At 37.4% G+C, this 25,555-nt stretch overlaps 1 protein-coding gene across 1 annotated transcript in view; it reads left to right on the plus strand.

The window, feature by feature from the left end:
* The window catches only part of ADAMTS19 (ADAM metallopeptidase with thrombospondin type 1 motif 19), a 147,811-nt gene that overhangs the window by 11,393 nt on the left and 110,863 nt on the right, over nt 1-25,555 (plus strand). The window contains exon 3 of the mRNA XM_030470481.1: nt 19,770-19,935. Coding sequence (XP_030326341.1) covers nt 19,770-19,935 — 166 coding nt within the window. The remainder of the gene's footprint in view (nt 1-19,769; nt 19,936-25,555) is intronic.

Here is a 25,555-nt window from a genome sequence, read left to right on the forward strand (position 1 = left end):
CCTGGTATGTGCAGTGAACATACAGCCAGGTTTGTAACCATATTCTCAGGACTTAATTGTGGTCTTTCTTAATTTGCTTTCTGAAAATACTCTCTTAAGAGTAAAACTGTCTGGATCCATGTTTCTGTTGTAAGCTTTGCATTAAACTCTTCTAATTTAGGCAATTTTTAAAATCCTCTGCAAATTTACAAGCTTGGTGCGAGTTATGGGATGGGAAGTTACTTAGGTGATTTTATGCCTGGGTAAGAGATCCCCAATCTCTTTTGTCTCTCTGGAACATAAATGGTTATTAAGTAATATATGAAGACAGGCAGAGAAAGTTGGGGCTGTTCAGCCTGGAGAAGAGGAGGCTGTGTGGAGACCTCATAGCAGCCTTTCAATATCTGAAGGGGGCCAGAAAATGCCAGAGAAGACTGTTCATCAGGGACTGTAGCAATAGGACAAGGGGTAATGGGTTTAAACTAAAAGAGGGGAAGTTCAGGTTATATGTAAGGAAGAAGTTCTTTACTGTGAGGGTGGTGAGGCACTGAAACAGGTTGCCCAAAAAAGTGGTAAATGCTCCGTCCCTGGCAGTGTTCAAGGCCAAGTTGAACAGAGCCTTGAGTGACATGGTTGAGTGTGAGGCATCCCTGCCCATGGCAGCGGGGTTGGAACTACATGATCTTAAGGTCCTTTCCAACCCAAATCATTCTATGATTCTGTGATTCTATGATATAAGGGGTATGAGGGAGTTGAAAGTAGAAGAGAGTTTATAGACTAAAATGGATAGAATTTTGCATATAAAAAGCTGTCAGTCATACTATGTTTCCCTTCTTTTTTGTTTGATCACCTGTTTCTCCTGTAGTAACCTATCTAAGGAAGCATAATAACAAAGATTTCTTTTATGTCCCTTTTGTTTGTTGTTGTTTTCTTCTAAATTATTTGCATTGGAAATAATGGAAGAAAATAATTCCTTCCTTTCTTATTTCATTTTGCATGATAAATCTTTTGCTTGTTTCATGCAAACAAATTTGCTTAAAAGTGACAAGTCAGGCTGATGCTACTTGGCTCAAGATAGTACTATCAAAACACCATTCTGCTCACCATTTGTATTCTTACACACATCAAATCAAACTCTCTACCTTTATTTCTCTTTATTTATTTCTCTTGAAGCCATCAGTTCTGGATTGATGTAATTCGACATAGAGATATAAAAACCCTAATCATAAATTTATTTTATAAATGGACTAACTCAATTTGTTGAATTATAGTCCTATGCCCATAAATACAATTTATTTTCCTTTCCTGAATTACTGTTTTCCACAGTTAGTAGTTCTGGCAAGGCACAGATTTGAACGAAACTGAGTTTTGTGGAGTGTTGCCTTGAATTAAATAGTCTTTGAATGCAGTTCAGCCTCTCTCTCTGCAGAAAACCAAAATAATGGAGTCGTGGATCGATATTTCAATGAGGATTAGCAGAGATTAAATTTCGATATGGGCAGTCATGGCCGGGTTTTGGAGCTGTGCCACATCCCTCTGTGGCTACAATGAGAGCACATGAGTCTGAACAGTGGTAGCTCATTCATATGCAATTATTTCAGTGTTTTACATGGATGAATCAATTTAAACTTGGATCCTTTGTATTGGTCTTTTTGGTACTAGCCTAGGTGTTTTGTCTGAGGTAGGTTACATATACAGTGGCTGATTATTTCCGTTTATATTTCCTTCATGGTACTCAGTGTAGAATGCCTTGTGCTCATCCTTTGTATACTATTGCATTTTTGCCTGCATAAAGTAGCATTTCAGGTTCTGATGGGATTAAATCCAGGCTTGCACTAAAGAAATGGGGTTAATGCAGTTTCATTAGCTAAAGGTACAGCAGTTTCATTCATATTTCAAGAGTGGCTTTTAGTCTTACCACGAGAAGTGCTGAAGTTACTCATCTTACACCAAAATGATCTAAAGAAACACATCTTTACAAGCCCTGAGTCTTAATTGCAAGGGTTTTTGCCATAGGTGATATGTTTCCATGTATCATAGGTGTTGCTTTTTCTAGGACTAGTCATGTTTAGCAAAGGGACTTTCTTATGCAGTGTTAATAATTACAGAAACTTTGTTGAATACTAAATGATCTGGAATATCACTAAAGTAGTTCATTGTAAAGAATTTTTAGCTGAAGTTTTATAGAAGAAAGTTTTTTAAACCCTGTCTTGCTTTAGAGAAGCTGTTGTATTTATTTTGGAAAGGGGATATGGTTGGGGTTTTGAATTGTTTCGGGTTTTTTAGTAGTAAATCAGTGGTGGTGTTCCATCTAATATAACATGTACTTGAGCAAAATCAAATGATTGTTAACATTGTGCATCACTCAGTTATCACAGGATAGACATAATTTACAGATTATGTGGCTGTTTTAAAAATGGATTTTTCTGCCAGTTCTGCTTTGGATTGTGCAAGTATAGAGTTGTATCATGCTTGTTCAAGTATAATTGTATCTTGGTTTTCAGTTTGATTGTGCTTTATTTTATTGGTCTATATTAGCCATCTGTGGTTAGTTGAAGATACTGCTTCAGCGTACTGTATGAGGCAAAATAAAATAAAGGCTTTCCAGAACGTTTCATAACAGGCAGCAGACAAGAAACATCTTTATTCATTAGCCAGTTGGTGCATGCACCAAAAATGGAGTTCAAGTCATGCAACCACATACAATATCTGTTTAATGTACGATTAACCAAACAAAATGAAGATCTTTTTCTGTGGTACTCAAGTGTTTGCTATCTTTGAATTTTTTGCTTTGGTTTAGCAGCCTTGGTAGTTGGTTAATGCCTCCTTTTGTAATGGTAGTTACTTCCTTCTGTTCATTTGGAAACTGTGCTTGAATCACAGTCAGCTCTGATCATTGTGTTTTTGGTGAACCAAACTGAAGGCATGGCTCTTGTGAGTTGCTGTGCTGTTACTGTGTCTTCCAGCTCCTTGAAACGTAGGCTTACATAAAAATAAAAAATCAGTTCTCTTGCCCACATAAGGACAGATCAAAATACAAAACCTGAAGGCCAAAATGCTGGGAGACCACTAAACAACTTCTTTTAAAAGAAAAGGTTCTTATTGTAGTTGACCATTTAGAGATGCGTGTACAGAAAGTTTGTGTGTTGTCTCAGTAGAATTATAAATTCCATTTTAATTAGATTTATTTCTGATTAATAGTATCTTTCATACAAGTGAAGAGGAATAAGGTAGGTGGCCAATTCATCACTTTTGCACAGATGTTACTTTCTAGTTTACTTCGCTGTACTAGCTGTAGCTCCATTTATTAATTATTATTTTTTAAATAAATTTTAAATACATTTTGTACCATCAATATATAGGCAGTAGATTTTTCTATACACCATAAAATCAGAACCTTAGTTATACAACATAACTTTATCTTTACTATCACAGCACCGCCACTGATCTAAAGTGGTATGAAATCAGATGTGGGTCTGGTTAGGGTTTAGACAGAGAGAGTAGAATACCATATCTTGCTTTATTGAGCTTGTATAGACCAAAGCAGATTGAGAATTCCATCAGTTGTCTTCCCTTTTCATATTCTAAAATTGAGAAGGTGTCTTCTGATCTTAACTATAATGTGGTTACCTTCTTAATGTAGTATGAGGGCTTTATGATAGCTGACTTAAACACAATGGTTTTGAAAGTGTCATAGGGTGGTCTTTAGTGTTGTTATTCTTAAAAAATGGTAAGTACTTAATGTTAGGCAAGGTTTCTGAGCAACAGATACCTATTTTATTAGTTCCACTTACGTAGTTGGGATAAACAGACAACCTTTAAGGCTTTCTAGCCCTTCTACAGAGCCTCTGTTTCTTCTGTAGTAGAAACAAAACTACTTGAGAGATAAGGATAATTCCAGAATAAAACTCGTTTTATTGATCAGTTCAACCTTCTGAGATAAAGAGTAGGAACTACTGAGTGAAGGAAGAAATGAGCAGACAGACACCAATAATTTATTACATGGGTTGGCAGAATAGGTGATAGTTATTTTTGTGACATAGTCATGGTTGCCATAAAATCTGTAATGTTTTAGGCACGTAAGGCTGAAAATACAGTATTTGTTTTCTTAAGGATTGCAGAGTGTGCCTTGTGAGCAGTTATGGATATTCTGCACATTTAATAGCTGCACATCTGATCGATGTCTGGCTTGCCAATAGCTGTCTCTATTCTTAGCGGTATTAGTCAGTCCTTGAGTAGTCATTTGAAGCAAATGCATACAGTACAGCTCTATAATTTAAGTTAGTTTAAAAATGGAGTTTTTTCAGTGTGTCTTTAACCCAGTATGTCTTAAAAATACATTTAAAGTCATATTACTGTCACATACGTAATGTAAAATTTGACCTTCCATTTCAACAATGGCTTGTAGCACTTGGATCAGAAATGCTAATTTGATTTTAAAAATTTTATAAAATAAAGTCACCTCTGGTAAGAGTAGTAGGATCTTAAACTTCCAGAGGGCTGCATAAGGAAAAGAAACAACATGCCTGTGGCAAGTCTGCATTTCTTAATTTGAAGTTTCCAAGTATAAATCTTTAGGTGTTAATAATTTTGAATTTATGATTTCTAAGATATATTTATGGAATACTCTTCTTGAGTGAACATGAAACTGCATTTGTCAAAGAAAATGGAATTTTATGTACTGCAGACTCAAAGTCCAAATCATGCCTATATTTTATAGTGGCTCTCACCTTTCCTTTTCCCCATTTTATTTAAAGGATGTAGAGCCTAAATGCTTAATAGATTAACAGATGTGTAGCTTTGGAGAATGCGTATTCAGAATCTGGGTAGCTGCAATTTAGTAAAAAAATACATTTATTTACACAGTAATTTTAGCTGGTAACAGGAAAAAAGGCATTCAGAGCATGCTTCTGTCAAACATTTTTCATGTATGTATGTTTGCATGCAATTGCTTGTTTTGTAGATGTTGCATATAAAAACTAGGCTTTAAATTGTGGTTTATGTCAACATTTTAAAATATACCCACTAGTTTTGAATATCTCAGGTTATTAGTATTCAGCGTATAAATATACACTCCCGAAACTGAATGCTAGTTAAGACTACATGAGGTTAAGTATCTTGGCCAAATTTATATTGCAACTCAGTGACAAAACAAGATGAGAATTCAAAACTTAAAACAAAGACAGAGAAAAAGTAAATAATAGAATTGGCGTAGGATTTAGAGATCAGGACAGCATCAACTCAGTACAACATCACAGCCAAGTACATGTCCCCTCCATGAGAGGTGATGATGTTGATGTAGGCAGTGGCATAGATCAGCTGTTATTACCAGAAAAAAAATAAATTCCAGCAGAACAGAGTTGCAGGGATCATTCATGCTAAAGTGAGGAAGTACTGAATGAGCTGTTATATCTTTTAGAAATTGTATACACAGAAATATTCCATTATTTGTGTAGGATTGCAGCACCACTGGCTTTTTTAATACCTTGGAAGAAGATATTTGAGTAAATTTTCTTTCTTTCTGAATGTATGTTACATTTCAGTAGGATTACGTAAATGTTCATTAGCTTTTTCTCTTTATTTACATGCATCCCTTGGTTGTATTCCATGGTCCATCTGTTGCCCACAAGGACCAACAGGTGCATTTTAGATCTGTTTGCCATCCGTCCATCCGTCTGTCCATCCATCCATCCATCCATCCAATGGAAGGTCCATAACACTACAGGGGGTGAATCTGTCCGAGGGCTGGACTTGGCAGTCATCCTTGCTGAATGATGTTCCTACTGATAACTATTCATAATAGTTATCAGTTCCTATTATATACTACTGATATACTATTCATAAATATATGAATATATTTCTACTGATAACTATTCATAAATATATATTTATACATATATTTTATATGTGTAGGTGGGATGGCACTAAAATGAGGCCATGTGAATGATTGGTCTTTCTGAGACGCACATTTCCATTGTTCTGTGACTTCAGTAAGGATGATGGGGCTCTTCTTGGCTCATAGATAACATTCTTTGTCCGGTCATACCTCTTCAAACTCTCCTCTTCCCCCTGTCTCCCCCCCAGTTTTAAATTATCTGAGGGTTTAAATTATTTGAGGGTTACTAGTATCTATTATACAAATCCCAAATCTATTACACAAATTCCATCAGGTAATGGAGTGATCTTCATATGACACATTGGGAGTAAGTTATCTGCAGTTCTGCACAGTTGGTTTAGTTGCCATCTATTTTTTAGAAAAATAGACTATACAACAGGAATGGTACATTTAACTTTAGGAGTTATTTGTTACGTTTCTGTTTGAAGTATTAGAACGTAGCATTTAGAATTGCCTTATTGTAGTAGTTTTCAATGAATTATAATTAGAAGTACTTCAGTTGTCTCACTGGAACAGATTACACTTGTGTCTGGGTTCAGCTCTAGCAGTCATTTTTCTCATTCTTAGTAGCTGGTGCAGTGCTGTGTTTTTTAACTTTCAGCCTGGGAACAATGCTGATAACACCGATGTTTTTAGTTGTTGCTAAGTAATGTTTACTCCGATCAAGGACTTTCTCAGTCTCATGCGTTGCCAGGGAGGAGGGGAAGCCAGGAGGAAGCAGAGGAAGGACACCTGACCCAAACTGGCCAAAGGGGTATTCCATACCACAGCACGTCATGCCCAGTATATAACCTGGGGGGGAGCTACCCGGAAGGTGGAGATCACTGCTCAGGTCGGGCTGGGTATCGGTTGGCGGGTGGTGAGCGATTGTATCCTCTCCCCTTGTTATTTCCCTTATCATTATTATCATTGGTGGTAGCAGTAGTGGTTTTGTATTATACCTTAGTTACTGGACTGTTCTTATCTCAACCCGTGGGAGTTAAATTCTTCCGATTCTCCTCCCCATCCCTCCGGGAACGCGGGGAGGAAGAAGGAGGGGGAGTGAGCGAGCGGCTGCATGGTTCCGAATTACCGGCTGGGCTCAAACCATGACAACTTGTCTCTGTGGAGAGGAAGATCAGCATACACACATCTAGTTCCTTGGACAGTCTGTGTAAGGTAGTGATTGATTGTTTATAAAGGTTTCTGTAGCAGTTCCAGAAAGAGTCATCTTAAGAACTACAGGGTTTTGCTCAACACCAGTGTCCTATTTACCTCCTTTTAACGTTTAATATTTTGAAATTTGAGTTATGGTGTACTAGTGATTTTGCAGTTTTTTACTTATGTTTAAATTATGCTGTGCCTTCTCAGTGCAAGATGTAAAAGGGTTTGGGATGAGTTCTGGGTTTTAAAGTATTGAGCCTCTTCCAGTGTTTTGACACAACTAATTTGACTAAAGCAAACTATAATTAAACTATACTTCTGGGTAACTGCTGCCAGAAGAAGAGTGTAGAGTGGAGTCCATTTACAGTGTGCTGTTGAAGCAATAAATCTGTGAAAAGATTAACTTACGTTTAAATTCAGTAAACTTTTTCTTGAAGTTTTTTCTTAGCAAAGAAGACCCTATGAAAGCTTATGCATGATGTAATGAACCTGCTGGCACGTTACTTAGAACAATTTTCGCCACCATATTTGGCTCATAACATGTTGTATGACTTACAATACAGAAAAGTAAGTAGCATCAAAGGCTACAGACAAAACTAGTTAGATCTAGGAAATTTAGACAAGAAAAGATGTTTTTGTAAAAACACAATGACAGATATAAGAATGACCTTTAAAATAATGAATTAGAAACAACGAATAGTAGGAATTCTCTTTATCTCTAATGGTCCGATTATGTGTTTTGTAGTTGTTCTGTGCTATCCCGCTTCTTAAAGACTTCATTTTCCATGTGAGCTGGACACCTTTCAATGGAAAATATACCTTTGGTGTAACTTTGTAGGATTGTTCTGAAGTCCCACTCTCACAAATTTAGCTAGCAGAGTGAGAGACAGGTTCCAGTAAATTTTGCCTGGTTTTCAGTGTGACTTTTGTTCAATTAATGTGGAGAAAAGGCAGTGTTTTGCATGATAAAGACCATATCTGTTTTCATGATTCAGTATATTTCAGGGAAAAAACCCGCTTTTGCTGGAAAGCTCCTGGACAGTTCTAGTCATGAAGAACCTAGCTTGGATGTTTTAAGAGAGCAGGATGGGAGAGCAGAAACAATACCTGGGGAACTGACTTTGTTTTAGTGGTAGTCAGAGCTGCGAGGCACAGGGGAGTTCAACAGATCAAAGGCTGGTGTAAGTGGCTTCTAGTGTGACTTACTACTTTTATACTACATTTACAGGTTTGCTTTAGAAACTGGTGATTTAGCTGACAGTGACAGCAGGAGGGAAAGATTGTGTATTTGCTTATCACAGCATCATTGTGAGCCATCAGGCATGATGTGGGTGTGTAAGATGCATCTTACTGGTGGAAGACATTTAGTGGGGATACAAACTTGTCAATTCTCATTTGACAAAGTTGCAGTGGAAGGGTAGATGAAATATGGCTGGTAGTTCTGTTTGCTGGTATTCAGAGAGAGGAAATCGGTTGTGGCTAAAAGGATAATTATAGTAGTAAAGCCTGTTTCATCAAGCAACAGCTAAAGGCTGGTGTGTTTATCATCACACAGCAGAAACTGTGATACAATATGATTACTTCCTGTGAAAACACTTGAATGAATGTTAAGGAGCCTGGAAAGCTGGCCAAGGAGGAATATAACGTAGACCCAGGATCAGCTGGATCTAAAATACTAGCCATAAATAAGGTTAGAAAATTGGAAAGATTTCCAACTATTAGAAGAGAAAAATCTGAAAAAAATTTCAAATAGGAATAATAAAAAAATAGTAGAGCAGTTCTATTGAAACTACTTTAATTAACAGTAACAGCAAGGAAATACATTAAAAAGAAATGTAGGCTGATAAGGGATCTGTGTTACAAGGGTAAGTGTAAGAAAGCCTCTATTTTATGAAGTCTTGAATGCATGGGATGCTGGCCTTGATCTGTGGATCTAACATGTCTAAAATACAAAGGCAATTTACACTGTCTGTTCTAGACTTTCTTATCCTTTATTAATTTTTCACTAGTACAGGATTTAAGCAATAAGAACTAAGATAGTATAACGAGAATAATGAAACTGTGCTGCACATCACATAAAGAGAAAATTTCATTTGATTAAGCAAGTTGCATTTAGCTGAATCTGTTTTTAATATTCAAGTGAACCTTATAAGCAAGCCTACAATTTCACAGGTGATGTTTAATTATATTTGTTTGATATCCTATCTAGAGTAAAAAGATCAAATGTCTTTTTATGACTTTGAAACAGTAATAAAAAAACCTGAAAATCCATTGTGCTAGGTGAGTCACTAGAGCAATCAGTCACTTGTCCTCTTGGCTGATGCTTTTTTCAAGACAGTGTCATTTGTTCAGGAAAAATATGCAAGGCCTGTATTAATACCAAGTGCTTTAATCAGCACTGGAGAAGTCCAGATGATTCACTTGACAGCAAGTGGTCTTTTCTGCCAGAGTTCTCTCTTTCACAGAATACACAGCTTTTTTGTGTATTGGGATGTGCTTTCCTTTGTCAAAAGTATTTCTTAAGTTCGGGATGGTGGTGGGGGAGGGTTGATTCTTTAAGCCACAGTGTAATCAGGCAAAACCTGGGCAAGAGCTTCTTGGGTGGGGGAAAGGAGAAGGGGCTTGAATACGTAATTTCAGCATTTGAAAATTGGTTTATCAGTTCTACTGGATTTTTTTTGAGATCAAAGCACAAGTGTACAGTAGTTGAAAATGCACTGACTTTTCTGGAAACAGTGGCAGAAACTGAACAAGTGGACTCCATGAGTGATGTGACAGTATTGTTGCAATAATCTGTAGCCAGTTGGTATTTCTATTAAGATGAACAGAGGAGTTAGCATGTGAAGAGGTAGTCACTTGAATCTGATGACCAGTATGTTACATCGCACAGAAAGGTGTGCAACACACTTGGAGGGACTTGTGTCAGGTTTATGGGTTTCACTGCTGATGGCAGTGATGAAATGTTTCTGATTTTGAAACACCACTGTGAGTTTAGGAAGCACATTTTGTGCTTTTGTCTAAAAAATACACTTAAAAGAAATGAGAGAGATTAAAATTGATAAATTTAATGTATTTTGTCTGTAATTTCATTTTGTCTGTATTGAATGCTTGTATACTAGTGAGTGACGTGAGTGTTGCTGAGTCTGTCTTGGAGGTGTGACTGCTGATCATGATAAGCTGTGGACTTCATAGCCAATGATACAAATTATAATGAAGCATTTTTGTTTAACTTGCAATAAAATCTAAGTCCATCACAAAGAATACCTTAAAGAGAACTGAGATATTTCTGCAGATGCCTTTTGCATATATTAAAAATACATCCCAAATGTGAACCTTAGACTTGTAATTTAGAATCATAGACCACTTTGGGTTAGAAGCAATCTGAAAGATCACCCTATTCCAACCCTCCTGCCATGGGCAGGGACATCTTCCACTAGACGAGGTTGCTCAAAGCCCCGTCCATCCTGGCCTTGAACACTGTGAGGGATGGGGCAGCCACAGCTTCTCTGGAGAACTGGTTCCAGTGTCTCCAGAGTGAAGACCTGTTCCAGTGTCACCCTCATAGTGAAGAATTTTTTTCCTAGTATCTAATCTAGATCCTCCCTCTGTCAGTTTAAAGCCATTCCCTTTTGATCTGTCACTACATGCCCTGGTAGAAAGTCTCTCTCCAGATTTCTTGTAGACCCTGTTAGGTATTGGAATACTGCTGTAAGGTTTCCCTGGAGCCTTCTCTTCTCCAGGCTGAACAAGCCCAACTCTCTCAGCCTCTCTTCATAGGGCAGGTGCTCTAGCCCTCTGATCATCTTCGTGACCTCCTCTGAACTCAATCTGACAGGTCCACATCCCTCTTGTGTTGAGCTCCCCAGACCTGAATGCAGTACTCCAGGTGGGGCCTCACTCTCACCAGAGCAGAGGGGCAGGATCACCTACCTTGACCTGCTGGTCACACTTCTCTTGATGCAGCCCAGCACATGGTTGGCTTTCTGGGCTAAAAGCGCACACTGCCGGCTCATGTAGAGCTTTTCATCAATCAACACCCCCAAGTGCTTCTCCTCAGGGCTGAGGAGTATTTAGGATATTTATACTCTGTAAATGGCCAATGTGCAAATAAGCATATGCATATCTTAGAAATGCAGCCTATAGTTTAGAGTTACATTTCCTAATCTTAGAGGTTTACCTCCTAATCTCAGGTTTTTGTGAAAGAAAAAGAAACATGAGCTTGTCATTCACAGATTGGCACTATTCGTGATGATTTGTGTGAGTAGTTTTTTGCAGAGCTGTGGGATTCTTGCAGAGAATGTAGCCTGTCACCAACTTCCTAGTTTAAGCTCAAATATGTTTTGTTAGCTTAGCCCTATTTCAGCAAAATGATGTTGGAAGAACCCATGTCTTTTAACAAGATAGGTTGTATGTCACTGAGAACTGAGTAACTAAAATTCAGAACCTGAAACTGTCACGAGAAGCTTGTTGGCAGTGAGTTTCGAGCATGGCTATGAAACGGTATATTGCTGTTGAGATATTCTTATCACCAAGTAAATTTGCTGCTTCTCCGCCACTCTTCAGTAAGTAGAAAACTGAAAGATATAGAACCCCATGCAGGCCAGAAAAGTTTTCTTTTTTAGGTCTGGCAGGAAGAGTTTTCTGTACAATGAAATGCATTTTTGGTTTTACTTGAAAAACCATTTCAAGTAAAGGTTTTTAAAAAAAGTTAATGTAGCATTCATGTTGTAAGTAAGTAAGTAATTGTAAGATTACTAGTAAATATTTGACAACATTGAATCATTTCCAAAGCTACAAATCTCTTGGCTTGTTTGAGTTTTGGTCTGCTGAAAGACAGCACTGGACTTAACACTGTCTCTGAGCACCCACAGTGCAGGAATCACAAGAACAGTGTTTATATTTTACCCATTATAAAGTGGAAAAAGGACGGATGCTTTTAAAAATAAATGTTAAAGAAAATGGAGCCTATAAGTCATGGATAGTTAAATAACCCCTTGTCTACCCTTCAGAATGTTAGGATCTTAATAGATCCTTTTCCATATGTTTCTTATCATAATTCCTATTAATAATCTTGACCTATTTTTGAGATCTCATTCCCTGAGGTTGGAAAAAGAAAGCTAACTAGTTTTAGTTTTGTATCTTGTCAGCCTTTTTCATTATCTAGAAACTGAATCCTTTCTGCATGGCAAATAACTCTTTAATAGTGCTTTTTGACCTGTAGTCTTGTAAACGAGCAAATGAGAAGGGGAGGAATTGTTCTATTTATTTCCACTGCAGTTAAAGTTCGTGTAAAGTGTAAAGCTACTGGTACCAGTTCTCTACTGGGGTTTACTGTAGGCTGTGAACATAGAAACTACATTTGCTCTGTCTTATGTTGTGTCTTGTCATCTGTTACGCACCATCACTGAGAGAATACTGTGCAGGTTGGACATTTGTTCTGACCCTGTCCAGTTGTGCGTATGTACTTAACATAGATGTGATTGCGTTCTTAATATTGTCAATCAGCAGTTTTAGAAGTGATAGAGGTGGTCAGCCAGCCTGGCAAACCAGAGTGAGGATAACTTTACTGGATGAAAAATTTATTTGAAAAACAAGATGTCAAGATTTGAAAAGAGATACTGAAAAAATGATGCAATTTATACATTTTTGTTGAAAGATTTCCCTCTAAAAAAAAAGTCTTGAGAAATGAAAATATTTCAGAGGTAGTCTCTAAACAGAAAAGACATAAATGTTAAAATTTATTTTAGGTACTTGCATTCAGTAGAGCTAACATGAAATAACCAGTAACATCTTGAGATAGATCTCAAACTTGTATTACAAAATAATTTATTGCAGTCATAGCCTTATTAAAATATTTTTATTGTGGAGGTAGTCAGTGGTTAATTGTGGTCACTTCTCAAATAGCCTACTTTGTTTAGATATCATCCTGCACTGTGAAGACAGTTTTAAAATCATAATGAATATTAGAATATTGGCAATTTAAGCAGCACTTGTACCAAATACAGCAGTAATTTCTAATAGTGTGTTTACAGAGGGTGACTTAGGTCTGCAAAAGGAAATATTTTATTTGTTTGGAATCTGGAGGAAATGCCAAACAGCTTAGGGTTTGGTTGGCTGTGAATTAATGGGCAAATGGAAGTTTGAGGGGTGACAACCACAGACCCTCTGTGTGTACCTGACGCCTATAGTTTCTTTATCCTTTGGTCGCCTTTACATCATTTTCTTTTCAACAAATCAGATTCCTTGGGATTTGTGTCCTTTCCGTGATCGCATTAGTCTTCACTCTCCACTGTCAGGTTGAGAGATTCTTGCTCAGTTGAGTAAATTTATGTGGATAACAGCACCTGTTAAAGTGTGTCAGAATATGCAAACCCATCTCAATTTTGCATGCTTCACTATTCTACTTCATTCTAACATTCATCGAACAAAAATGAAGAAATCCTTCTGCATGTGCAGCATCAGCTTGTTTTGAGAAAAGTAATCATCATCTTAAACATCATGAGAGCAGCATCCTATAAAGAATGACTTTCCTAAAGATTCAGGGTATTGTGTATCTTACACCATACTGAAAGCAGAGGAGTTTGGAAGAGCTTAAAAGCCATGGAAAAACTGTTTCTACAGATTTTAAATTTGGGGGTCAGTACCTGAATGCATGCTTTTAACTCAGTAGTCTCTGCATAGTAGGCTGAATGTTTTTCCTCCATCAGGGCTATAAGGTATGGCGCTGTGCATATGTGTGTACTTACATAGGGTGTAGTCCTACATAAAAAAAAAAAAAAAAAAAAAAAAAAAATCCCAGGAAGGGTTGGATTGAATGCTATGTTGGCAGCTGAAAGCCAGTCAACAGACATAATACTGACTCTGTCCCTACCATAACTTCTAACTCCATGCAACAGAGTGAGGTGAGCAGGTAGAGAGAGAAAACCTCTAGAAGTACAGTATGTGTGCAGTACAAAGCCCTAAAATGCAGTTAATTGAAGACAGAAGTTGCTGGCACATATGTATTGTTTCTTCAGCCTTCAACAAGGTACTTGCAGATGGAAAGCTGTAGTGTGTTTGAATAACAAGAGCATGTGAACTTCTTACCCTGTTACTTACGCAATTTGAAAAGTTGTTTGAGCTTTGTTATAAAATTAGTAAGAGCTAGAGACTTTTTTTGTTGAGTTTAAGCTGAAGTTAGGTTCTGATAGCATTGATAGAGTCATGATACTAATTTAAATCTGGACTTTTAAAATCATGAAGGAAAATCTTCTTTAGAGTGACATACCAATATTCAAATTAAAGATTTTACCTCTTTAGTCAAGAATATATCTTCAGTTCTGGAACATTTTACAAACAGTAGAGTCTGAGATTACCAGAATGTGTTTCAAAACTAGTAAGTATTGAAGTAGTAAACAAGAACTGCCTTTTCCACTGTACATTGAAGAAAACCTTTCATTTTTATATTGCAGATGACATTAACATTTTGGTGCTGATGGATATAATAGGCTTATTAAACTGTATGTGCATTTTCTACATCTGATGGTGGTACATTTTTCCTATGACAGTATTATTACTAGCTTTGGGCAGTAATGGTGGGAACCTGAAGAAGTGGTTCCGTACAGTCAGTCATTGCACACTGTGTGCATCTACTTCAGATGAGACACAGCAGAGAGTAGACTGCAGGGAAAATTTCTATTGGGGTCATGGCAACTCTATGTCCATTTATTACTAAAGTCTCGTTTAAGGTGACTGTTGAATGCATGAAGAGACAAAAGAGTAGTGAGAAAACAGGAAAGGCATAACACAGTGGGAGTTTACTTCAGATGAGAATTAGGAAATTTTGAATCTACCACTTGTTTAGAGGAACACACCATTATTAGGTATGCCTGTGTCCATGCAAGCATGCAGCTGGTAGAAGTAACCTGCAAGAAGAGCACAGGTATGTAACTCTGTTCAGATTGCCTCTGCGGGATGGCACCTTGGACTGCCCTGTGCCAGCCACAGCTCGTTCCACTGGGCTCCAACAGACCCGCTATATGGCACAGGTGAGCCCCTCAGCCAAGATGGCAATGCCTCTGGAAGAAGGAGAAGGTAAAATGCTGCCCAGCAATGTGAGGAGTGAGGAAGAAAAATGAGAATAACATCCCTGCAGACACCAAGGCCGGAGGAGGAGCAGGAGGCGTTGGTGCCCCAGGCACTGGAGCAGATCTCCTCGCAGCAAGTTCCCCAGGGGTCCTTCCCATGGAGGGACCAGAGCAAGTAGGACCCTGCAGGCCATGGAGAGCCTACTCTGGAGTCAACTTGTCCTGAAGGACTGCAGCCCATGGACAGGAGGAAGGGTAAAGTGTGAGGAAGCAGCAGAGAAACTGTTATGTGCTGACTCTACCCCCCATTCCCCACCCACCCTGTGCTGCTTGGGGTGCAAGGGGAAGTTGTTGTTTTCAATTGTTTTTGTTTCTCACTATCTAAATCTGTTTTAATTGGCAAGAAATTAATTTTCTGCAAGTGAAGTTTTATTTGCCCATGATGCCAATAGCTGAATGATCTCCCTGTCCTTACCTCAACCCATGAGATTTTCTTTTTAATCTTATTTTCTCTGCCTGCTCTGTTGGGGAGTGTGAGTAGGAGAGCGGCAGGGTGCATGCTGGCCAAGGTCAACCCACCATAATAGTGAATTGTTTAGTAAATGAAATATTTTACTTCGACATGTCAAGCCACAGGATTAGAAACTGCTACTACATAAATGACTAATGTTAAATCGTAGACCATTGAGACTCATCCTTTGGAGTTGGTAAACTCTGTTTAAAAAAGTAAAAAAGCCTTAATATTCCGACATTTCTTTGAAGTCTGTGTTATAATCTGCATTTATTACTGCTTTTCGGTGAATATCTGTGATGAAAACAACATATTGGCAAAATGTGATTTCATAATTGTCTTGTGGTATGTAGAGTCTCCTTTTTGACACAGTATTGTCTGTGGTCTATCTCTTTTCTGGGATATTAAAAGGGGAATGACTTAATCTCAGACTGTGGAACATACTTGTAGATATTTTTCTGTCATCCCCCCCTTTTTTTTTTCTTTTTGTGATGATAGCAAGGAAAATACATTTTCTTCTTTTCTTCTCAATTCTTGTTCTTGGGAAAACATATTCATTTTTCTTAAATTCCTTTGCCACCTTATTTGTATAAATACTGCAAGAAATAGTAGTATGTTAAAAATCCGCATTGTTTCAACTTTGAATGATAACAAGCTGCCACTCTGAATTGGTATGCAAGGAAAAGCATATAAGAGTTTAAAGAAACCTTTGCCAATCTCGACATTTCCTGGGTTATACCAAGTATCTGGTAAATATATGCGTAGGTGGTCTTCACAACTTGAGTTCACTTTTATGTTTGTATAGCTTCTCATGGTAATATAACTTTATTAGAAACAGCAGACTTCAGGTTGTTGTAGGATACTTTACAGAATGTCAAATACTTGTGTATGCTCCAAACAGGAAAAAAGAAATTGCTGTCCTTTTAGGTACGAAATGCTGGGCAGAAAAGATTAATACGAGTGTTCTAACGTAGATGTTAGAAATGAGGTGGCATAACAGTTTATGCTATGATGTCTTTTGTCAGATGCAATTGCCCAGAATATTCAGATATTTTGCATTCTTCATCTTTCATCTATGGCATTTCCAATGGGATGTCAGAAAAAAGTCCAGCTTTCGTATTTCAGAAGAATTCTGATATGCTTGTTTTTTGTGATTATTGGCATATTTCGGGTGCGAACTGTTTTTATTTTAGACAAGACAAAGGTTAATTTTCATTCAGGGCTGGTGTTCCCACATGGCTTTTGTTTCTTTTAAGAAAGTGAAAAATCTTAATATGATGTGAATGTACTTTAAGGAAAGTATTCCTTTGTGAGGGAAAGTGTCTGTTCTTAGTCCTATATAATGCTTTACCATGATCATTTGATGAAGTCTGCCTTGTACTTAGGGTCTCAGCCTACTGCATAAAATAAATAAAATCCGAAGCAAGTACCCAGTTCATCCTGACTTAAGAGGTCTGAGGAATTTTTTGTCAAATGAGGTTGTCCTGGGCTTTGAACTCTGTTGAGCTATATGCATGCGACATTTAAGTTTTGTTTTATTTCGGGTAAGTAACTGAAAATGCAGGGATACATGAATGCAGGGGGAAAAATGATTTATTATGTTACCTTTGCATGAGATAAGTCCATCATCCGGGTAGCTTTTGCAATCGCAGATGTGAGCAGTGTTAGTTTTTTCAGATGAAACTAGTGGGAGATAGATCAGTTCCTCAGAACACACAGTTCTACCCCAGATGCATGTTTTTTGTTTTTTTGGGTTTTTTTTGGTGTGCATTTTCATAACATGGAGATTTTGCAATTTGAACTCTCTGAAGCTTGTATGTGGCCCTGGCATCTAATATCCAAAACCATGTTGAATCTGTGGTGGTTTAATGCATTACTTTGATTTCCTCTGCTTTCTGTGTTTAGTTTTATTGTAGAAGATCTTAACTCCACTTCTAATTATTACGAAAAAATAAGGGCATGGTTGACAAGGATACAGCTTCATCTTCCCTTTTCTACCTGTGAAACTTCCGAGAGATTGAGAAGTAATCATTTTTTTTCTTTTTTTCAAAAGCAGTCCAAATGATCACAGAGATTATTTGATCATCCAGATTTGCTTGAAAGTTAACTGCTTGAATATATATAACTATGTTCAGTTTTATTCAATACATTTTATATCAGTGTTCAATTCTTCTGACTCAGGAGACTGGCAAAAATTTTCAGAGCTCCCTACCACTGGATTAACCTTCAGTTTATACCAGGAGATGAAAGAAAACAGAATGTCAGTGGTCCTAGCACAGCTTCTCTGTATGTCTAGTTGGCAATCTGAAAAACAACATCTTAAAGCCCTGGTTTTGTTTTGCAGCAAAGAAAATGAAAACAAAAGAAAGATGACAAATGTGCTATGATTTTCAAGGTGGACTAAGAGCTTGGTTTTTATAGGTGGACAGGGGGAATCTGCAGCACCTGCAGCCGATGATGCACAGCTATTCCTGTTCTATACCCAGAGTTTATCAGCATCTTTCATAGGCTAAATGATTAAAATTAAAAATCTATGCCTGAGCGAAATTCAGCACTAGACATAAAAATTGAGTGAAAAGTAGTTTATGAATTTTACTGGTGTTTGAGAACTATGTTTTACAATAAAATTTCATATATTGTCACTTATAGTTTATACTAGAAAAGTTAATTGTTATGTAAAAGTACCATTATTCAAGATATATAGAAGTGGTATCTGGTAGGTTTATGGAGAGTACTTAGCAAATCAAAGTAGCTAATATTCTAAATGTATAATATTTAAAGCTTATGGTGAAGATAAACTAGCCTAAAAAGTAAGTGCAAAAAGGAAATGGAATAGCCAAAAAAACCCAGCTACACTTATGTTTCTGTACAATATTAAGAGTGGCTGTTGAACCTGTTCAGCATTCTGTAGCTAGTGTAGCTTACTGAAAAAATAAATTCATCTATCCATCTAGTCACATTTATTTAATATGATTGTGCAGAGAGATTGTTTTGGGTTTTTTTCTTTTTAAAGTAATGCTCTTTTATGTGTGAAAGAAAGTGTATTTTGTACCAGCTATAGAATTTAATTCTTTTGCCTTTTTTTAATCAGAATTTCGTATTGGTGATTTATTGATATATCAGGTGGGATAGCCGACGTGATAATGGCATCTACATAATGCTGGAAGAAATAAAATTCTTTTCTATTTCTCTCCATTCTTACTATGTTATAACATGCAGAAGAGCTCTTTGCTTCTCTTAGCCAGATGTACCTCATTGTTTTTTTTCCATAGCAAAAGCGTTTAATAGATTTTTAAGTTTAGGGAATGAGAAAATTAACTGTCAGTCTTGCTGATGACATTTTCTAGAAGGAGAAAAAAAACCCTACAAGACCTTGCTGTCCCTAGCTTTACTCTTGATAGGAGCTACTGTCTGTTGATAGCTTAACAATTTGAGCTGAATTAGATTTGTATGGTATTTATATAAATATGGTTCAGAGTTTTTTTTTTTAACTTGGGCCACACTTCTGTAATATTGGATATACAGCTGATGTGTTAGCTTTTTATGCATTTTTTTATGTATAAATATGTTGGGGGGGGGGGGGGGCTAACCAGCTAGATGGCTATATTAGAATGTTTTTCTGTTTTAGCTGCTGGCAAGCCAAGGAGGGATTGCTGCCTTTTTTAAACCCCCCCCCCCCTCTTTTTTTTTTTAATTTGAAAAAGTGTAAAAGGAGTGTCGCAGTATGTCTTTTCCAGCTTTGTATTTGCTCAGGATGTATTCTTATGCCCTAGATTATTCCTGTTATTTCATTAAATATAGTTATCTAAAAATATGACAATAGACTGAGTAATAAACCTAATGTATACATTTTTCTGTACATGCTGTACATATTCAAATGACCCCGTGGGTCTCCCAAAACAAACTTTTAACATTCCATATCTTTTGCTGTGCATCTGCTATGGGCATGTAGCCACCCACCCACACAGGTTAGTTGAAATGAATGAAATTTATTCTCTTCACTTCAGTAGAATGGCTTGTAAAATATAAAGGTAGTCACCTTGCTGGTAAGGTTACTAAAACAAAGGGTTTTCTTAAATGAAGTTTTGCTGATTTCTTTCTGCTGCAGGAGTGTGCACAATTTCATACCTTCTTGAATTCTTATCTTATGTATTCCTTTTGTTTTCCTTTGCAGATGGGGTTTATACAGATTAATGAGGACTTCATATTTGTTGAGCCACTCAATCGCACTCTGGCTGTGACAGGTCATGCACACAGGGTGTATAGACGAAAAAGGTCCGTAGAGGAGAAACTTACTGAAAAGCCAGCTTCTCAGAATCAGTACTGTGGTGTTGTTACAGGTAATATACAAATCCTACTGAAAAAATCTAATGTAACAGAGGTATTTTTAAGATATGTAGAGAGTAGTTAAAAACAGCCTCAGCAAAAGCATGTCTGATTATTCTTATACCGGTAACTTGCGGTGGGCTTTGAGGTGGCTGCTGTTTCACTCATTGGAAGAGGGTGAATTCATATCATATATTTGAAAGTAGAGGGTGAATATATATTCATATATATATACATATGAAAGTAGAAATCTTCAGGTCATTTTTTTGCTTCAACTCAATAATTACAACCTGTTTCTTGTCCTTCTGTGTCTTTCTAGTTGCTTAATTACTTACTATGTGCAGTGATTGTATTTAATTTTCCATTTGAAACAGTTGCACAGTCCATCACAATTTTGGTTAGTAATAAGTCTTGAACTTCCAAATGGGTCTGACACTGATTTGAAATGATTTTTGTAACAGTGTTCTTGTTCTGATTGACACTTAGATCTGTATGAAACAATCCTAATGTATCTTCCTCAATGGCAGGTAGAAAAAATTGTTGAAGTAGAAGGATTTCAACAAAAATTTTGTACATAGGGACGGCTTCATAGTTTTCAATGGAGAGAGGAAAAACGGCTTGTGAAAGATGACATTCTGTTATTCCTGCTTCATTGTCAGCTGCTCTTCTTCAAAGGATAGAAGACATCTAAATGTTTTGACCTCAGTTTGAACTGAGGATGTTTTAATGTTGTGAGAAGTTATTTTTCCTCCCAGGAAATAAAGCAGAATGAGTGTATACTTATAGGCATTTTTACCATGTCTCCTTAACACAGTAAAAGTGAGATCGTGATGAAGTGGAGAGAAATAGCAAAGCTGCCCTGACAGGGCTAGGAAGCTGGAGTATGTGACATTTGGGGTGAGACAGAAGGAACTGGGTTATTCAAACAGATAAAGAAAGGTAAATGAAGGATGCAGCTACAGTCTTCTGGTACCTAAGGGGCTTCAGAGAGATGAACCCAGGCTTCATCTTAGAGGTATGCTATGAGAGGATGAAAGAAAGTTTTAACTTGCATTCAAGGAAATTTCAGTTGGGCATAACAAAAAAATAATCTCAGCAAGCATGTTTAGCACTGGAAGAGGTTGCCTAGAGAAGATGTGAAGTCACCATCCTCAGACATTTAGAAAACATAGATGGAAATAGATCTAAGAGAGCTGATCTTACTTTGATGCTTTCCCTGGCTAGAGCAAGAGGTTGACCTAGCTGACCACCAGAGATCCAATCTAAGATAAAATTTTCTGTGGCTGTGTGATTCTTCCTGAATATTTCTACTGCTCTGTCCATTTTATGTGGTTACAGAAAAATGTGTCAGTTATTTTTCTCCATTATTGCTTTTATAATTAGCCATCCATCCACAGGTTAAAATCAAAGATGAAGTAGCAAAGCAAGGCTCTTTGTTTAGTTATAAAGAGGGACTAAGTAAATTACATGTGACTTCCTCCAGCAGGCTTTATATTTCTCTTCTAGGTATTGTGTTACATTACCGCTGCTTATCTAAAAGAGAAGTTTTCTTTATTAGCAAAAGTTGTTCACATAAATAAAGCTGGTTATTCTTCCCCATTAGTAATAAGTAAGTAGAGCATGCATGCCCATGTGTTTGGGAGTGAGAAAAAGAGAGGAAGTGAGAAGAATGCACGGTGTTTGCACTGGGAAAGGGGAGAGGGGAATCTGATAAATAGCAACAATATGAAATACGAAAATGAGTAAAGATGCAAACTCTTCTGCAAGGACGTTGTTTTTCTGTCATGTTCATTACCAGTCATCCTTTCACTTTCTCTTATGTGCTAAAATGGGAAAGTTACCTTATTCTGTTCTAATAATCTTATGCCCAAGGCTCTGATTTGGTGCAAATAGTCTGTCAACAGAGATTCAAATATTTGCTTGAAATAGGTTTCATTATCTCTACTACAAGCCTGAAATTTTGAAATAACTCAAGCTGTGCATAACTGATTAGCATCTGCTGGAATAACCATGTTGCCATGGGAGTATAAACATCTGCGATTTCTAACTGATGCTGTTGCTGTAGCAAGACCAGTTCCTCACCCTGCTGCTATAGGTTATTTTACTAAGAGGGGCTGCAGTAAGTTACATGTATGAAAACTCCGTGTAGGAACAATTTGTTGGTATGACATGCAGTTAGCTAAATATCACCAGAATATTCACGGTACAGTCATGGCCTTAAAGGTGGGTTGAAGCAACAAAAATAAGCCTTTCAGCAATATTTCAAGTCAAATCCTAAATTAAGTAGGTCAGTGAAGCAAAGACAGAACATACAAGCATATGGGGCTCTCTGATACTCTCAGGTAATGCACTTTGATAGAGTTGTAGCTGTGTGACACAGAGGAACTATTTATCTTGGCAGTAGGGCAACTTCTTATCAGTATGGACCTATCTTACAACAGGATCTCTTGCTTCTACAGTACTCATGTCAGAATAGGTGCTCTGAGACAGGCGTTTAGGCTGCTGGTTTAGAGCCAGATTGATCTCAAAGACTGGCTACCTATCAAGCAATTGTGTATTGCCAGTGATGAACTGTAGTTATTAGAAGGGGATGAATGTCAGTGCTGGAGGTGTTGAAGGATCACTTCTGGAAATAATAGCTTTTCATGCAAAGCTAGAAAAGGCAATCAAAGAAGGTATTGTTTGTTGTTTATTACTGTTGTGGGCTGTATTGAAAGATGTTACACAGCCAAATGCTTTTCCAGAGAACAAAGAACTTGTTTTTGTGAATGGGGTGGAGTTTTCTTATTGATTAGGGGTAGGAGAGAATCATACGAACAGAAGCAGATGCTTTTGGATTTGTAAGAGTGTGCATGTATATCCTTTTGTTGAATGTGTGTGTGATTTATTTACATATGTGAGCCAGTTGCACATACACAGATCTTATGCTCCACACCTTTCTTTAGCACATGGCCTATGAAACCTTTAAAAGCGACCAATTCACAAGTGTGTTAGAGAGAAAATGTGAGAAGCAATTTTAATTAGAGCAAAGGGCCACATTGGAAAGCCAAGCTTTTTTCCTTCTACCTAATTTGAAGCACCTGTTCCAGGGTGCAGTTGTTTGTACAGTAAACCTAACTCATAATAAAGGCATGGGGCACTTTGGGGGCAGGGGGAAATCTTCTTATGTGGTCATTCCTTTTCACAAAGACTAGTGAGCAAGAGCTCTTATCTAGGACACAGTAGGTCTGAATTTTGAATCCCTTCTGAATTTGGGACACTGGAAGCCGCCTCTTTTACTTCTCAGTTCTGGCGATAAACAATATACTGTTTTGAATCATGAGCACATTGTGCTTCTTCTCTTAGAGTGATGCTGCTTTGCAGGAAAAAGCCTGGTAGTTTCATCTGATCAAAAGCAGAAGTTTGACTTTATGAAATGTAAACTGGGCAGTCAGCTGGGAGAGCTGTGTTGGTTCTTGCTCTACATGTTTCCATGTGATAATAGTGAAATAAAATGCATAAACAATGTTGGTCATAGGTCTAGATCTATGAGATTGCACTAGACGGAGGCTGATGCTATTTGAGGTATTGGTTTCCATTCCTTGGGTCAGAAAGAAGTTATCCCTCTAAGACATTTAAATATCTATCCAAACTATAGTGAAGGTATAGCTGGTGGCTTCCTGAGCTCCTGAATATTCGTTACCTAGCCAGAATCCTGCAACTTCTTTTGGCTAGGGTACCCATTTTAATTTTTCTCAGAGAAGAAAGCCTGGACAGTAATGGTGATCACTCTGTAGTGTGAGACTCTTGTGGATGTATTCAGGGAATGCTCTTGTGCCTAAGGGCTTGTTGAGTGTCCAGGAGTCCTGTAGTCATAGCCCATTCTGTGTTGTCTCAGATATTTTATGCAACCTGTGGTTATAGTAGCTGGATCTTCAGCTGTTTTAGTTTTGAGCGCGCGGGGGGGGGGGGGGGGAAGGGAGGGGAATTTTTATTGTGTTGTTAACACTTCTTGTTATTTTCTCTTAATTACCAATTGTCTACTGAATGTCAAATATACTTGCTGCAGTCTTTCTAGCCTTCTTGCTGGAGTACTGGGGTATTTCTAGCTTTCTTTTCAATCAACTGCATTTCAGTAAGAAATTAATGTGGAATCTCCATATTTTCTATAGTTGTGCGAAACATGGAAGTCTTATTGCATAGAACCCTCCTGTAGCATTTATTGCTCTTATTTTGCCAATGTAATTACATTTTTTAGACGAATTTATGTTTCTTTATTCTCAAGAAGCAGGGTTGGGTGTTTTTTTCAGTTAATCTGTCTTGTTAGAACATGCATTATTGATGTTGGTATGATTTTTTGCAGGAGGTATTATCTCTTACATACTGTACCTTCAGCAATGAGCAATTCGTTGTAATTTTTACTTACTTATGAGTATGTGAAGAAACAAGTGTTTTTGTTAAAGCCTGTTTTGCATGTTATCTGGCAGTAATCATGACAGTTTTTTGATTAGCACTGAACCAAAATTACTAATTCCATTTATTAAAGCTATAGCGATGAGCTAAAATTTTCAGATAAATGAGATCTCATGTGATGGGGATTTCTGCCAGCAATTTGGAAAGGGTTGGCTGGCCAAGAACAGATTGTCCTTTGGTTTGTTAACCCGGCAGATATCTGATGCAAATGATGGGCACTGCCCCTTGTAGCCAGCTTGTCTGCAGAGCTGTGCAGTCTTCTTATCCACTACAGTCCCGAAAGACAGAGGTTTCAACAGTTTACGGGACTTGTGTGACCTTAGTGTTTAGCACAGTGCTGTATTTTATTGTGGGCTGCTTATTCTCAATTCTGAATAAAAATGCACCACTAGCTAAAACTTTTAGAGGGGTGTGTTAGCAGACTTCTCTGAACAGCCATGCTAATACTAAAGTTTTTACCCACTACCTGCCGTTTTTTACAAAGAAGTGAACAATGAACAAACCGTGTTGCTGGAAACTGAACTGGAATCAATCACTGCTCTTAGGAGGAAGGCAAATTGACCAGATGGCTCATGAGAGATCTTTTTCAACCCAAATGAGTTTACAGTTTAAACTTAGATCTGTAGCCTACTCTTGCAGCATTAGATGCTTCTATGGTAAGTCACAGTTGTGTAGCTTATAGGGTGTGGGTTGTTGGCACAAATCCTGACACTGAAGTTTTGTTAAAAATTATTCTCAAAAGTGTGACAAAAATACACATCATGTTTTATAAACTAGGTTGTAGATCCACAGCTAGCAAACACAAATAAAGCTAGAGGCTAGCTGCTGTACATTTAAGGCTAAGCGAGTATCTGAAGGATCAAAATGAGAAAGGTTAAAATTAATTTTAGATAGCTTATGAATTTGTAAGTTGATTCTAATTCTAGGCAATCAAGCAGCAATTGTTTATTTCTGGAGAATATATCCTTTTTTGTCTTTTAGAAAATTTGTTTGCTTAGCAGTGTTAGTAAGTCTTACTTTATCACCAGTTGTACAGGAATCAGTAAGCCCTTCTGAAATATAACAGGCTGGACTAAAGCACTCACATGTATAATCTTCAAGAAATGACTGCAGAGGAAGATAGACTTTTTTTTTTTTAATTGTGGATACTTTTTATATTGAAAAGTATATATCTACATTTTA

Source organism: Strigops habroptila, chromosome Z, assembly GCF_004027225.2.
Source record: "Strigops habroptila isolate Jane chromosome Z, bStrHab1.2.pri, whole genome shotgun sequence".
Classification (NCBI taxonomy): Eukaryota; Metazoa; Chordata; class Aves; order Psittaciformes; family Psittacidae; genus Strigops; species Strigops habroptila.